Source organism: Nipponia nippon, unplaced genomic scaffold (genome assembly GCF_047370975.1).
Source record: "Nipponia nippon isolate SJK-2023a ecotype South Korea unplaced genomic scaffold, ASM4737097v1 scaffold_75, whole genome shotgun sequence".
Taxonomy (NCBI): Eukaryota; Metazoa; Chordata; class Aves; order Pelecaniformes; family Threskiornithidae; genus Nipponia; species Nipponia nippon.
The window spans coordinates 87,088-101,109 of NW_028262397.1; the positions used below are offsets into that span (position 1 = coordinate 87,088).

Here is a 14,022-nt window from a genome sequence, read left to right on the forward strand (position 1 = left end):
CTAGGAGGCCAGGAGCAGGCCTATGGATTGTGTAAGTGCTGGTGAGGTCAGTGGTGCCTGAGCAGACAGTAGGCCAGGATCTGGCACATGGCTTGAGAATGTCTTTGTGATGTCAGTGGTGCCTGAGTAGCTGGTAGGCCCGGAGAAACATGTCTTGCGCTGGATATTTTGAGGTCACAGGTGCCTGAGAAGCTGGTAGGCCAGGCATAGGCACCTGTCTTGTGTAGGTGTTTGCAAGGTCATTTGTGACCGATGAGCTGATGGGCCAGGAAGAGGCCCCTGGGTTGTGTAAGTGCTTGTGAAGTCACTGCTGCCCTGGTAGCTGATAGGCCAGGAGCAGGGCCACAGGTGGTGTAGGTTGCTGTGGTGTCACTGGTGCCTGAGGAGCTGATAGGTTAGGAGCAGAACAATGGCTTGTGTAGGTGTTTGTGTAGGTGTTTGGTCACTGGTGTCGGAACACCTGACAGGCCAGAAGCAGGCACATGGCAGGTTTAGATGTTATGACATCACCTGTGGCTGAGGGACGGATAGGCCAGGTAGCATGCACATGGCTTGTGTACGAGCTTGTGATTTCACCAGTATTGGATCAGCTATAGGCCAAGAGGAGGCATAGGGCTTGTGTGGGTGCTTCTGATGTCATCAAAATAGTATTTGGACCCCACCCAAACATGGCTTTTTGGAAGAACCATCATCAGCAGAAGCCCGTGCACAGCACCCACACCCGTGTGACAGTGTAACTCTTGAGCAGACAGCAATGGCAGCAGGAGGGTGTGAGGTCACCGTCCCTATAACTGCTGAGCACCCAGTGGTGGCTGTAGGAGGGTGTGAGGTCACCGTCCCTATAACTGCTGAGCACCCAGTGGTGGCTGTAGGAGGGTGTGAGGTCACCATCACTATAACTCAGAAGCACACAGCTGTGGCAGGAGGAGGGTCTGAGGTCCCGTCACCGATGGCACCGCGTGGCCATGGGGCTCGGTGCAGAGCGGCCGTGTGCATCAGCGGGGCATGCCGGGGGCCGGGAGCTGCCCGGCCCCGTGTCTGCGAGGCCAAAGGAGCAGCCCCTGCAGCCCTTGCAGGAGCAGTCGGGCTGGGGGTAGCTCGGGGGCACCGCAGGGATGTGCCTGGGCACGGTGCCAGGAGGAAACCACAGACTTCCTGCCCGGGCGCTGCGCTGCGGGGGGAGCGCGGCGAGCGCTGCGAGGCCCCGTGGGCTGTGGTTTGTGCACCTGCAGGCTCCAGCTCCCGATCCGCCTGTGGGGAAGAACGGCCCCTCGGGGACAGGCTGAGAGTCAGGGGCCTGCCTGAGCCTCTGGGCTGCAGGTCTGCTGCCAGGGCAAGGCCATGGCCCAGCTCTGGCTCCTGCGAGGGACCCAGGGTGGGGCTGCGCAGGGAGGGACGGGCGAGCCAGCCCTCCTGGGATGGAGCTCTTCCCCTGCCCAAGGCCCTTGCCCAGCTGCTGCTCCCAGCACAGTGGGGTCTGTAGCAGGGGCAGGGGCTGTTTCCTTCCCATCCTGACACAGATCCCGGTGCAGTCCCAGCTCTGTGGTTCCCACATCTCATGGGGGAGCTGGACACTTGTCTCTTGGCCTCTTGGATGAGCCCACCGTAGAAGATGCTCAGTGCTCCCAGTGCCCACAGAAGGGTGCAAGGGGTGACGGACTCATTTCCCCTCCCTGCTCAGCTTCTCCCATGACGATTCCCTGCCGCAGTGACCATGACACCGGCAGCGGGACATATATGTCCTTCATATATGGTCATGAACGGCGCTGGAGAAGTTCATTGGAGGGCTGGGCTGTGTCGGAGGGGAGATAGCTCCCGATAATGTCTCAAAAGGTGCTGCTGCTGCTTTGATTGGCTCCTCCTGCAGCTGGGTCGGCATCTGCAGAGATATATTACCCTCCCATCGTCGTTGTCCCCGTGAGTCCCCAGGAGCCGTGGCAGGGAGTGGGGCGCAGCAGGGCAGTGCCAGCAGGGCAGGAGGCTCAGGATGGGGATGGAGGCAGTCCTGTCCCCTCGGGTGCTGTGGCTGCTCCTCTGGGTGCAGCTGTGCAGGGGTAAGTGCCGGTTCCTTCGTTTCACAGCCCAGGGGCAGCAGTTACCAGCGTCTCCTTCCTGGGGGCTCCGGCCAAGCACAGGGGCTGGGCTGATGCCTGGGATGAGGAGGGGACACACTTGGGATCATCTCGGTGCTCCCTGAGGACATGGGAATCCCTGGGGGTGGTGTGGGTTTGGGTGGTGGCATGGCAGATGGTGGGCAGGGGAAGCTGCGGGCCTGGGGGCATGGGGCTTTCCAGGGTGTGCTTGGCTGGGGAGGAGACGGTGCCCTGTGCAGGGCCTGGGGGCACGGTGTGTGGGTGGGCATGGGCAGGGGGCTGTTGGAGTGGGAGGAGGCGCCAAGGGCTGTGGGGCAGTGAATGGCCCAGCAGGGCGGGAATTGGCACCTGCAGCCTGCACAGCCCGTGGGGAGTGGAGGGACCCCCACACTTCCCCAGGGACAGCTCAGGGAGGAGAGGGCTCCCAGCCTGGTGCTGTGACTCGACTCCCAGACCTGCAGTCTGGGGCTCGGCCCTCTCCTGACCGGTCCCGTGTTTTGGTGTTTGAAGGGGCTGCGGAGGTGAGGCTGGAGGCTGGCGGCAGGCGCTGTGCTGGGAGAGTGGAGGTGAAACACCAGGGCCAGTGGGGGACAGTGTGTAGTGACTACTGGGACATGGACGATGCTGCAGTGGTTTGTAAGCAGCTGGGCTGTGGGTCTGCTGTTGAAGCTCATGACTACGCACACTTTGGGCCAGGATCTGGCCCCATTTGGATGGATGATGTTCACTGTGGTGGCACCGAGTCTGCCCTGTCTGACTGCACACACAGTGGATGGGGTAAACACAACTGTGATCACCGTTGGGATGCTGGAGTGACGTGTTCAGGTAAGGGGTCAGCCCTTTCCCCACCTTTGAGGCCAGGATGCGGGGAGGGAACTGACTGTGTCCTCAGGAAGGAATGAGCAGACACCAGATCAGGGCCCAGTGTGGTCGGTCACACTGCTGAGCTGGGACATATTTTGCTGCTTTTGCCAGTGCCTGAGGAAAGCCCCGTGAGAGCCCACCCTGGGTGCGCACACCCTTCCTGGTCCCTGAGGTGACTCAGCCCAGACTCCGTTGGTGCCTGGGGCTCAGGTGAAACCCCCTCCCTGCCCCTTGGTGTCTGTTGGTGCCCATCTTTCTCCTCCCATTCAGCCAGGACCTGTCTGGCATTGCCAGGGGCCAGGTCCCCCCATGCCAGAGGCACCGAGAGCTGCTCATGCGGCCACCCACATCTCCGGGGAAGGGTGCAGAGTGGCTGGGGACCTTTGGGCTGTGCCTCCTGGCAGGCATGAGTCCCTCGGCCTAAGCAAAGGGGCTGCTAAGCAGGGGAAAGCGCTGGCCTTGGGCAGAGGAGCAGAGGGGCACACAGCACCCCATTCCTCTCCCAGGGTCACCCCGCGAGAGCCAGCCCACGTGGACATGGCCCCGTGCTGTCAGTGGTGACCCGCTGCCCAGCCTCTCCTGCCTACCCCAGCCCCAGCTGCCCTGTGCCACAGGGGCTTTGCCAGCCCTTGCACTGTCCTCGGTGCCTGTCCTTGCACCGGGAGCTCGTGTCAGCGCAGGGCTGCTCCTCTGCCCGCTCTCCTGCCCTCTGCCTGGCCGTTGATGGGGATGTGCGTGCCTGGCAGTGCACTCTGGCCCTGGCTGAGGACCCCCTCCCCGGGCAGGTGCCAGAGTGGGGGGCTAGCACAGACACCCACTATACCTAGAGCTGTGCCATAGCTGTACCCTGTGAAATGGCCCATCTAACAGCAGTGCCCCAACAGCCTGAGACTGCCCTGAGAGAAGGGTGTGTTTCTAGCGATTCCAAGGGTTCCTCAGCCAGGCCCTGAGCTCAGTGGGCAGATCAGGCTGCAGCAGCCAACAGTGCCTTGGCCAGTGGCCCTGGGCCCCAAGTGCTCGGAGCGCTGCCAGGAAGCCCAGGGTCTCCAAAATGGCAGCAGTTTGTCTGAGCAGTGCCTACGGCTGGGGGTTTGGGAGAGAAGCAAGGCCACAAGTGCTGTGCTGATGTCTGAGGAGCGGCAGGGTGTCCCTGGTGTGTTTGTGCCATCAGCAGCCACTGGGAGCTGCTGGGAGGGTCGTGGGGCTCTGTGCCTGTGGCCACCTTGCAGACCAGGTGGGACGTGGGCATGTAACTGCCAGGGGGCTCTGGGAACTCTCTGGGGACTTTGCTTGCTCCAGGATTTGTCCGGCTGGTCGGAGGGGAGAGCCCCTGCTCAGGACGCGTGGAGATCCGCGATGGGAACCAGTGGAAACCTGTCTGTGACTCAGACTTTGGTCCCAAAGCTGCCGACGTGGTCTGCGGGGAGTTGCAGTGTGGTGCAGCCCTGCCTGTGCCCACGGCAGCTCACTTTGGAGAAGGTGTTGGTGCCATGTGGGACAGAGAGCTGCAGTGTGTGGGGAATGAATCCTTCCTCTTCTTCTGCCCCAGGGGATCCCCCCGAGACCAGCCCTGCACCCGCACGAACGCCGCTGGTGTCACCTGTACACGTAAGGACTGAGGGTGGGGTGTTCCATATCTGGGGGTGTGCTGGGGCCAAGGGGAGCAGGGCAGGGACAGTGCCATGCTGTGCTGGGTGTGAGGACAGAAGGGGTGATGGGGTTGTCTGCAGCCTTAAAATCAGGCAGAAAGAGGAGAAAGGCAGGCGTTCTGCCAACTAAGCGAGAGTACAAGTCCACCCTCTCTCATTCTTCCCTGTTGCTGATGACACAGGGTTCAGGCTGGTGAACGGCAGCACGGCGTGTGAGGGGAGGGTGGAGGTCTATGTGCTGGGGACCTGGGGCACCCTCTGTGCCTCCCGCTGGGATCTCTCGGACGCCCACGTTCTCTGTCGTCACCTCGACTGCGGGTTTGCTGAGTCCATTCCCAGAGGAGGGCATTTTGGGAGAGGCACGGGACCTGTCTGGAGAGACTCATTCCACTGTGATGGGACTGAAGCCCACCTGGGACAGTGCCCAGTGACCGCCCTGGGGGCCTCACCATGCTCCCATGAGAACGATGCTGCTGTCATTTGCTCAGGTGAGTGCTGGGACAGCGCTGTGTTAACTCCATTTGTCCCTTGGGTGTGACATGGCCACCCAAAGCGAGGGACCCCATGGCAGCACCGGGCTGCATTTCTCCCTTCAGAAATCCTGGCTTCAGCTCCATCCCTCTGGCTGCACACAGCTCTGTCCCAGCCCCACAGAGACCCCCACAGAGCCAAATCCCACACTCGTGGGGGCTGCCCAGGTGCCCCCAGCAGCAGGCCTGGGTGTGAACTACAGAGCAGGGCTGGGCTTTGCCCTCGCTTCTGGTCAGCACAAGTCCCAATCCTGTCCTGTTTGATCGGGAAGGCCCCCCTTGCTCTGCTCCCTGCCAGGGACACAGGCTCCCAGGCCCAGATGCCCAGGGATGCAGAGGGGCAGAGGCGTGGGTGCTCTGCCCCATGGCTCAGCAGTGCCAATGGCAGCGCTGAGGTGGGGCAAGGCTTGTCCTGGGGCTGCCTGTCCCCAGGCCACCGCCGGCTGCTGCTCCCTCCTGCGGGAGCTGCCCCATCTGCCTCAGCAGGGACGTGTTGGGTGGCTCTGCCCCACCAAGAGCAAAGAGAGTGTCTTGCTCAGGAAGGCTCAGGGACTGGGGAACCAAGCCTGTGGAAAGCTGCTCCTGAAGCTGACCGCAGAGGGCTGGGGGCAGGCGGGTGAGCTGCAGGGGGTTGTGAGGGTTGGAGAGCCTGGAGAGGTGCTGCAGGTTTGTGGGCTGTCTGGTGCTGCTGAGGGCTGGGGCATGGCTGCTCTCCCCAGGCCCAGGCAGCTCCCCATCCCTGCGGCTGGTGGGTGGAGGGAGCCGGTGCGACGGGCGAGTGGAGATCTTGCAGCGCGGGACGTGGGGCCGAGTCCTGGATGAGCAGTGGGACATGCAGGAGGCCAGCGTGGTGTGCCGGCAGCTGCGGTGCGGAGAGGCAGAGAGAGCCTACAACCCCCCGAAGCCGCAGAGAGGGATGGGTCCCGTGGGGCTGCGAGGGGTCCGGTGCGCAGGGCACGAGGCCAACCTGACCCTCTGCAACACCTCCGTGCCTGAGAGTGCGCTGGCAGCAGGGATTGCAGAGGACGTGGGGGTCGTTTGCTGGGGTGAGTGGCACTGCACAGGCCCCCCCAGGCTCTGGGCTGGGTGGGCAGCCGGCCCCTGAGGGCAGCTGGGGTTTCTTCCTGCTGCAGGGAGCCGGCAGGTCCGGCTGGTGAACGGGCCCGGGCGCTGTGCTGGCAGAGTGGAGATCTACCACCAGGGCAGCTGGGGGACTGTCTGCGATGACGGCTGGGACCTGTCTGATGCCGCCGTCGTTTGCCAGCAGCTGGGCTGCGGAGGGGCGGTGGAGGCGGTTGGCTCCGCTTGGTTTGGGGAAGGCTCCGGTCAGATATGGCTGGAGAGCGTGAACTGCTCCGGGGCCGAAGCTGCTCTCTGGGACTGCCCGGCAGGGTCCTGGGGGCAGCACGACTGCGGGCACAAAGAGGACGCAGGAGTCGTCTGCTCAGGTCTGTGCTGGGAGCTGTGGTGGGAGCCCAGTGCCCGGGGAGGCCGGGACGAGGGGAGATCCAGCAACGGCCGAGGCTGTCCCTGGCTGCCTCTGAGCCCCTGCCTGAGCCTGTCCTGGGGACACCCATGCACAAACCCCCTCGGTCCCACTGGGGGCCCCTTGGAAGCTGAGCTGTCCCCAAGGCTTAGCGGGGAGGGCATGGGTGTCTGTCCGTCAGGGACTTCTCTCTGCCCCTGGCAAAAGGGTGACTTGCTGGCCGTGCCTCTGCCTGGCTGAGGGCCTGGGGGGTGAAGTGGCTTATCTGCTCCCATAGCCCCACACCAGCCTGTTCCCCTCTGGGGTCTTTCCTCCCAGATTTCATGGCCCTGAGGCTGCACAACAGCACCAACTGCTCCGGGCGCCTGCAGGTGTTCTACAATGGCACATGGGGGACCGTTTGCTCCAACTCAATGACTCCCCAAACGGTGTCGCTGGCATGCAAGGAGCTGGGCTGTGGGGATGGAGGGACCCTGGAAACACGCCTGCCCTATGGTAGGGTGTCTGGCCCCACCTGGCTGGATCGCGTGGAGTGTGGGGAGAGACACAGCTCCTTCTGGCAGTGTCCTTCTGCTCCCTGGGACCCACAGTCGTGTGATGACCTGCGAGACGAGACCCACATCACCTGCAATGGTAATTCGGAGCTCCCCGGGCACCAGCGTCCCCCCAGCTCCTGCTCCCTGCTGGGCACAGTCAAGCGCAGAGACGGGGCCCACAGGGGCTTTCACTTTACGTGCCAGACCCTGCTGCTTGTGGTGGCACAAATGGGACTTCAGCTCTCAGAGCCCCACACATTCCCCAGGAGTTGTCATGCAGGCTCCCAGCAGCGCCCGGGGGAGGCAGAGGTGTCTGCAGGCAAGGTCTCAGAAGAGACCAGCCAGGGCTCCAAGGAGCGTCCCCTCCATGGACGCCCTCCTGCTGCTCTGTGAACCAGGGTCCCTCTGGGGCTGAGCAGTCAGGGTCCCCCACATTGCCGTGCGTGTCCCCTGAAGGACTGGGGTTCAGCTGCTGCCGTGAGCGAGGCGGCACGGGGAGGCGTGAGCAGAGCTCAGCCCCACGCTCTGCTGCACGACCCCCTTCAGCAGCCCCTTCACCGCAGCATTTCCTTCTGCAGGGAGACGGCCAGAAACACCCCCGGCCCTGGGGACCGTGTGCCCAAACTCCACGAGCTGCACAGGTAGCTGCTCCTCTGCATGCCCCTCTGGCCTGGCAGGGCTCTGCCTGCTGTCCCGGTGCCCTGGGAGGTCTCTGCCTTCTCCAGACAGGGAGAAGATTCGTGCCGTGGGAGGCGAGAGTGGGTGCTCGGGCAGAGTGGAGGTCTGGCATCGCGGCTCCTGGGGGACGGTGTGTGACGACTCCTGGGACATGCGGGATGCCGAGGTGGCCTGCAGGCAGCTGGGCTGTGGCCCCGCGGTGTCTGCCCTGGACGAGGCTGCGTTTGGGGAGGGGACGGGCCCCATCTGGCTGGAGCAGGTGGAGTGCCGGGGGACAGAGCCATCTCTGCAGGACTGCTGGGCTCGGCCTGGGGACAGCGGTGCCTGCCGGCACAAGGAGGATGCTGCCGTGCGCTGCTCCGTTGAGCGGCAGGGCTGGGACCCTTGCTGGAGCTCTTGGCAGAGCTCCTGAGAGCAAGGCTGTCCTTGTGGAGCCTGGGAGCCTGGTGCCAAGTGGGCAGCAGCCTCTGTGGGGCTGGATGTCCTCTGGCTTCTGCCTGCAGGGCCCTGCAGCCCCCAGGGGCATCTCCTGGGCTACCTGTGCCATGCTGCCCAATAGCCAGAGCAGGGCCCTGGGCTCTGTCCTGGCCACCCTGACCAGTTTTGCAGGAGGGGCAATTTGGGTGGGCTGTGTCAGGGATACATGCACACACAAACACATGACGTGTGAGAGAGGAAGCTCCCTGGTACCTGCACACCCACCCTCTCAGCCCAGCTCTCCTTCTCCTCTTCTACAGCTGCACCCACGACAGCAGCACCAACCCCCCGACCAGGTAACCTGTCCTCCCCGATGGTACTGTGTCTTCTCAGGGCCAAGTGTGACCCATGGCGAGAGGGAAGGGGCTCCTTGCCGGGATGTGAAACTCCAGGCACTGGGATAGCAGTGGGGTGGGGGCATTGGGGAGGGCTGACATTTCCCCATCAGGGTGGGATCTTCCTCATCACTCACTCCTGGGGTCATCTACCCCTGGTGTAATGGGGTCAGGACTGGGGTGTCCCAGCCCCCCACCTCTCCCAGGCCTGGTGCTGCCCTTTTTGTGCTCCTGCCATGCAGATCCCACCCGGGGCCGTCCGACCGTCAGCGGGAGAGTCTCATTGCCCGTCATCATCTGCATCATCCTGGGGGCCCTTCTCTGCCTTGTCCTGGCCCTCCTGGCCGGGCAAGTGCGAAGCGCCAGGGCTGGGCGCGGAGGTGGGTGGCGGGGAAAGGTGCCTCCTGGCAAGGCCAGGGGTGCTGTGAGGTGTGAGTGAGTGGCACAGGCAGAGCTGGGGGGATAAGGGTGTGTGCTGCCTTCATTCCCATGCACCGCCTCCTTGACTGCCTGACCATGGGCCACCAGCAGCAAGGGGCAGAGAGAGTCCAGACATGGGGGGAGGTAGGGATGGGTTGAGGACAGAAATGGCGGAGCTGGGGTGAGGGAGATGGGAGCAGAGGGGAGACAGAGGAGGACATCACACTGGCAGCGCTCTGGGCAGCTGTGGAGGGGGCTGTGGGGCAGGGGAGATGCCCGGAGGAACGCAGGGCAGCAGGGTCGATCCCCATGGTTTCAGGCCCCCAGGCTGTTCCTCTGTCCAGCCCTGACCTCCCCCCAGGATCCATGGGGCAGAGAGGGGGCAGCTCCAGGGGAAGAGGGAAGGCGGGAGCTGCTCCAAGCTCAGCATGAGGGAGCTGACCCAGGGGCCAGAGGGGCACAGGGGCTGTTTCTGAGGGGACGGTGTGATTGTGTCGCTGCCCCAGACTATGTCCATGGGGACATCGCCCTCACTGAGGAAGTGGTAGCGGTGACCAGACAGCACAGCAGGGCTGTCCTATGGCAATAGCCTTTTGCTGGCCCAGAGGACCAAAGCTGGGGGAGCAGAGTGGGATCCTGTCCCATCTCTGCCTGTCCCTGGGCCAGCCCTGCTGCTGTCCACAGGCTCTGGGAGAGCTTGGGAGCCCTTCCCTGAGGCCGTGTATGAGGAGATCGGTTACAGCTCGGCGTGGGAGAAGCAGGCGAGGTTCAGTGGCTCAGGTGGGTGTGGGTTCCTCCCGGGGGGCACATCTGCCAGGCTCTTCCCCCTCACTTCCCACCCACGGCTGACCCCCTGCAGTCCCCTGGCCCATGGTCCCTGCAGTGCTGGGGCTGTGGGGGCTGTGGGGAGAGCAGCCAGGTCCTGGGCCCAAGAGAGGAGCTTCCTCCCCACCAGTTCTTCCCGTCCCAGCTGGGGACAGCCCCTCTCTGCCTGTCCCTGCACCCCTCTGGGACACGTGAGGGGGGAGGGAAGGGGCTGTCCCGGGGCAGCTCTGGGAGCCCCTTTGAGACAGGGTTTGTCCCAGGGGAGCAGGGGGAGTCCTGAGCCCTTCTCCCCACTCAGCCCTGCCTCTGTGGGTCCCCCGTCCCCAGCAGCACTGACCACAAGCCTGGTCAGCAGAGCGCACTCCCCTAACAGCCGCTGCGCCTCTCTCCAGGCTTCTCTTCAGAGGGGTCCCTGACCAAGCTGCAGCCCTACCCCGGGGACAGCAAGGAGGAGGATGGTCTGGGATCAGCAGCAGGTAATAGGGTGCGGGAAGGAGTGGATCTCTCCTCCCTGCAGACATGGGAAGAACAGCGGTGTCACTGAGTGTCTCTGTCGGAGCTGGGGAGGACATGGGGGGTGTCTCCTGTGGTGCTGCCAACACCGGTGTCTGAGCCCCATGTCCCTGTGCATCCTCCCATCCTCTGCTCTGCAAATGTATCTTCTCCCTGTCACCAGCTCCCCTCTCCTTTCAGACGTCCCTGTCCTGCCCGGAGGTGACCCAGCGGATGGCTATGATGATGCCAGGGAGGTTTCTGAGCCTGGGGAGGATCGTGCCCCTGGGCAGGGAGACTGGGAAATGGGCAGGGCACCAGAGGAGGCAGCAGGACCCAGGGATGCACCTGGAGGTGAGAGGGAAAGAGAGCGCTGCCGGATCCTGGGCTGCCATCCCTGGTGCCGGATGAATCGTTGTACTGAAAGGCCCAAAATTTTGGGATGAGGGATTGTGGCCCAGGAATTTTCCTTGGGGGCCCGGGGGTGGGAGAGGGAGCTGAACGTCTCAGGACTGGTGAGCAGAAGGGAGGAAGGTGATGTACAGAGCAGGAGGGGCACCCCATGGGGCGAACGTGCAATGGCTGCCTTGCTGCTTGCAGGGGCAAAGCTGTGCTCCCAGAGACGTGCTGGGGCCCCTGGAGCTGAGGGAGATGCCTGGTCCCTGTCCCCAGAGAGCGCAGGCTATGACGATGCTGAAGAGGTGTCTCTGGCACATCCCCCTGAGGACACACAGGCTGTGCCACCGGAGCTCAGTGCACAACAGTCCCTGAGCCCCGCGCCAGGAGAGCCCGTCCCTGCCGCGCAGCTGGGTGCAGCCAGGAGGGAGGAGAGGTCTGTGCAGCTGGGAGAGCCGTGAGCACCAGGGAACCGTCTCCCTTTTCCCACAGGCAGCAGAAACAGCCGGGCATTTCCTCTCTTTTTATTCCCCTGTTTTTGCATCGTGCCTCCATATTTGTTCTTATTAAAAGCCTTTAGGGGTTTGAGCCAGAGCTGGTGCTTGCCTGGCCCGATGTCGGGGTGTCTCCCTGAGGCTGATTGGGAGGAGCACAGCACAAAGACATGGTGGTGGGGAAGGGGCACATCTCAGGGATAGACAGCAGTCCTGGGGTCAGACTGTGGGGCTGCGGGAGCCCATGGTCCCTGGGGAATATTCCTGCTGACAGAGACATTTCCATCCTGCCAGCCACAGTTTCCAGCCAAAATGTCTCTCTCCAAGGTCCCATGAGTGCCCATCTCTTCACCTCAGCGTTCCCCAGTTGCTCTTTCCTCTCCCACAGCAGTGTTGCCCCATTCCCTGTTGGGAGCTCCTCCAGCCCTGGGGTGACCCCGGGGGGTCCCAGGGGGAGCCCAGGCTCACACACCCCTCTGCCCTGGTCCCGAGAGCTTTCCTGCTGGCAGCCCCCGGTCCCAAGCCAGCCCCTCCATCCCCAGCCCTGGGCCCATCTCTCCCTGTGGAGATGCAGGGCTGGAGCCTGCCCCGGTGGGGGTTTCCCATGGGATGGAGGCTGTGTTTGCAGTGCTCATGTGTGTCACCCATCCCCTTGGGGGTCTCGCCCTGGAAACACTGCTCTCCTGTGGATGTCCCACAGTCATGCTCTGCCCAGCGTGGGGCAGCAGTGCAGAGGGTTGGGGTCTCACTGTCACACCCTCGGGGAGGTCCTCAGGAGCTGCAGGAGCAAGCCCAGACCTGGGGCACAGTGCTGATCCTGCCTTGCTCCAGAGCACAGACCCAGCCTGCAGGGCCAGATTGTTCAGGCCCCAAAATGCCATGAAACGGGCTCTCTCTGCTCGGGTGTGCAGAAAACAGCATTTGAGCCCTCCTGAGATGGGGAAATTCAGGACTACCTCTCCACTGGGGCCTGATCCTGGCACAGGGCTGTACTACAGAGCACTGCCCCTCCACGTCTCTGCAGGGCAATGGGGCAGAAGCAGGCTCTTGCTGCAGGCGCTGCTCCCACGCTCTGGCCCACCCTGGGGTGTTTTGATGGAGAGGAGCAAAGCCCTTCCCTTGAGCCTCCTCTGCCCCCCAGGGCTACAGCCCTCTGTGTCACATCTGTCCCCAGCTGCACAGCAGGAGCCGAGCAAGAGGCTGAGGGAAATGCCCTCCCTGGGCTGAGGTGCCCCCAGGCTCTGATGGCAGCCCAGGGCATGCGGTGGAGGGGACACAGGAGCAGAAAGCTCACAGCCCCTCATCCAGGCGCTGGGCCTCCCCCTGCACCCCTCTGCCCCCCAGCATCCCTGCAGGTGGGGGGAAGGGCAAGCTTCCCTCTCCCTGGGGCTAAGGGTCTCTGTGGCAGGGTGGGTGAGCATGGTCAGCTGTTAACTGAAAGGCCGACGGTTTGGCCACACGCAGGGGTGGTGTCCTCGTGGTGCTACAGCTGGGGCAATTGTGTCGCCCAGTGCCATAGAGTTGTTCCCCAGTGAGCCCCTGCCTGGCAGAGAGGGCTTGGGGGAATCAAAACCAGACCGCAGTCACCGTGAACTTGTGGAGTGGTGGAGTGGAGGAGGTAAGAGGATGCACTGCTCATCCAGTCTGCTTTGCACACATGGCCCCAGGGCCCAGCCTTCTCAGTGACTCTCCTGTTCTTGCTCAGGAACAACCTAGAAGGACTCTTTTGGAGCAGTGAGAGTCCTACAGGCACTGTCCCTGCGGCCAAGCATTTTCAAGCTCATGCTCAAAGCTGGCCAGACAGTAACCTTGCTTGGACAGAGAGTCTCTCCCTCTCCCAGTCCTCTCACTTGCACTCAGTCACGAAAAAAGCCAAACTCCTTTGGAGGTGCTGAACAGCTGGAGAGCACCAGCTGAATGATCCTCAGCAGGGCTTTGTCAGCTGTCCTGGGCACATGAGAGGTCTTACTGGGACAGAGCTCCCTCCGGAGGGAGGATGCCGCCATTGAGGCCTCAGCTCCAGGGAGTGCGTCTCCCTGGGACTGCGGGGATGGTGGCCTCCGGTCTGGGAAAGGGGGTCCAGGTGAAGGAGGTGTGTGAGGATGGCACCAGTGTGTGCACCACTGAGAATGACAAAGAGGAGAGAGACAGGGTCTTTGCAGAGACCCCGCAGAGGAGAGATCTCGATCCCTGTGGAGCAGGGAAGGAGGGACAGCTGGAGACCACCCCGGAGGAGCACTGCAGGGCGAGTCCTGCCCAGGGAGGGGCTGGGGCCTGTTGGTGCTGGAGGAAGGCTCCTTCTAAGCCACAGATCTACAGCTACAGAGCCGCGATGGTGCTCTGGCAAGAGGTGAAGGAGCAAGCAGGGCTGGGGCAGGCTGGAAGAAGGCAGATGGGCTTTGCAAACATGGAAGGGAGAAAATGATTGCTGAAGCCCAGGGTTGAACCAGGGACCTTGAGATCTTCAGTCTAACGCTCTCCCAGCTGAGCTACTTCAGCCCTGCCTTTTCCCATTCTAACCCTTGTCCCTGTGGCAGCGGTGCCAGGCCACAGGCTGACACACAGGAGGAGGCTCCTCAGGGAGGTTCCCAGGGAAAAGCTGTGCCCAGCCTCAGGCAGAGGGGACCTGGCCCCTCCCTGCCTCCGAGGCCCCGTGGGCTCCAGGTTTGGTGGAGGCCAGCTCGCACTGGCTGTGCCAAGATGTGTGGGGGCCTTGTACAAATGTGACAGTGGCAAAGGTAAGTGGG

General features: G+C 63.1%; 1 protein-coding gene and 1 non-coding gene across 2 annotated transcripts; one reads left to right on the top strand and one right to left on the bottom strand.

The window, feature by feature from the left end:
• The first annotated feature begins 2,707 nt into the window (after positions 1-2,707).
• LOC148050664 (antigen WC1.1-like) lies at positions 2,708-10,437 on the top strand. The gene is made up of 13 exons (XM_087741106.1): positions 2,708-2,918; positions 4,257-4,565; positions 4,789-5,094; positions 5,856-6,182; positions 6,270-6,584; positions 6,941-7,255; positions 7,737-7,799; positions 7,884-7,966; positions 8,574-8,609; positions 8,891-9,028; positions 9,753-9,848; positions 9,952-10,084; positions 10,286-10,437. The coding sequence occupies exons 1-13, from the start codon at positions 2,708-2,710 to the stop codon at positions 10,435-10,437; spliced, it is 2,484 nt and encodes an 827-aa protein (XP_087597232.1).
• Positions 10,438-13,701: 3,264 nt separating this feature from the next.
• On the bottom strand, positions 13,702-13,774 carry TRNAF-GAA (transfer RNA phenylalanine (anticodon GAA)). Its single transcript has one exon. It is a non-coding gene; the product is annotated as a tRNA-Phe (tRNA).
• Positions 13,775-14,022: the final 248 nt, after the last annotated feature.

Excerpts from the sequence above, each read along its gene's own strand:
- LOC148050664 (XM_087741106.1), top strand. The coding sequence starts at position 2,708 with ATGGACGATGCTGCAGTGGTTTGTAAGCAGCTGGGCTGTGGGTCTGCT. Across the intron at positions 2,919-4,256 it reads TGCTGGAGTGACGTGTTCAG|GATTTGTCCGGCTGGTCGGA; the intron begins GTAAGGGGTCAG and ends TGCTTGCTCCAG. Across the intron at positions 4,566-4,788 it reads CGCTGGTGTCACCTGTACAC|GGTTCAGGCTGGTGAACGGC; the intron begins GTAAGGACTGAG and ends CTGATGACACAG.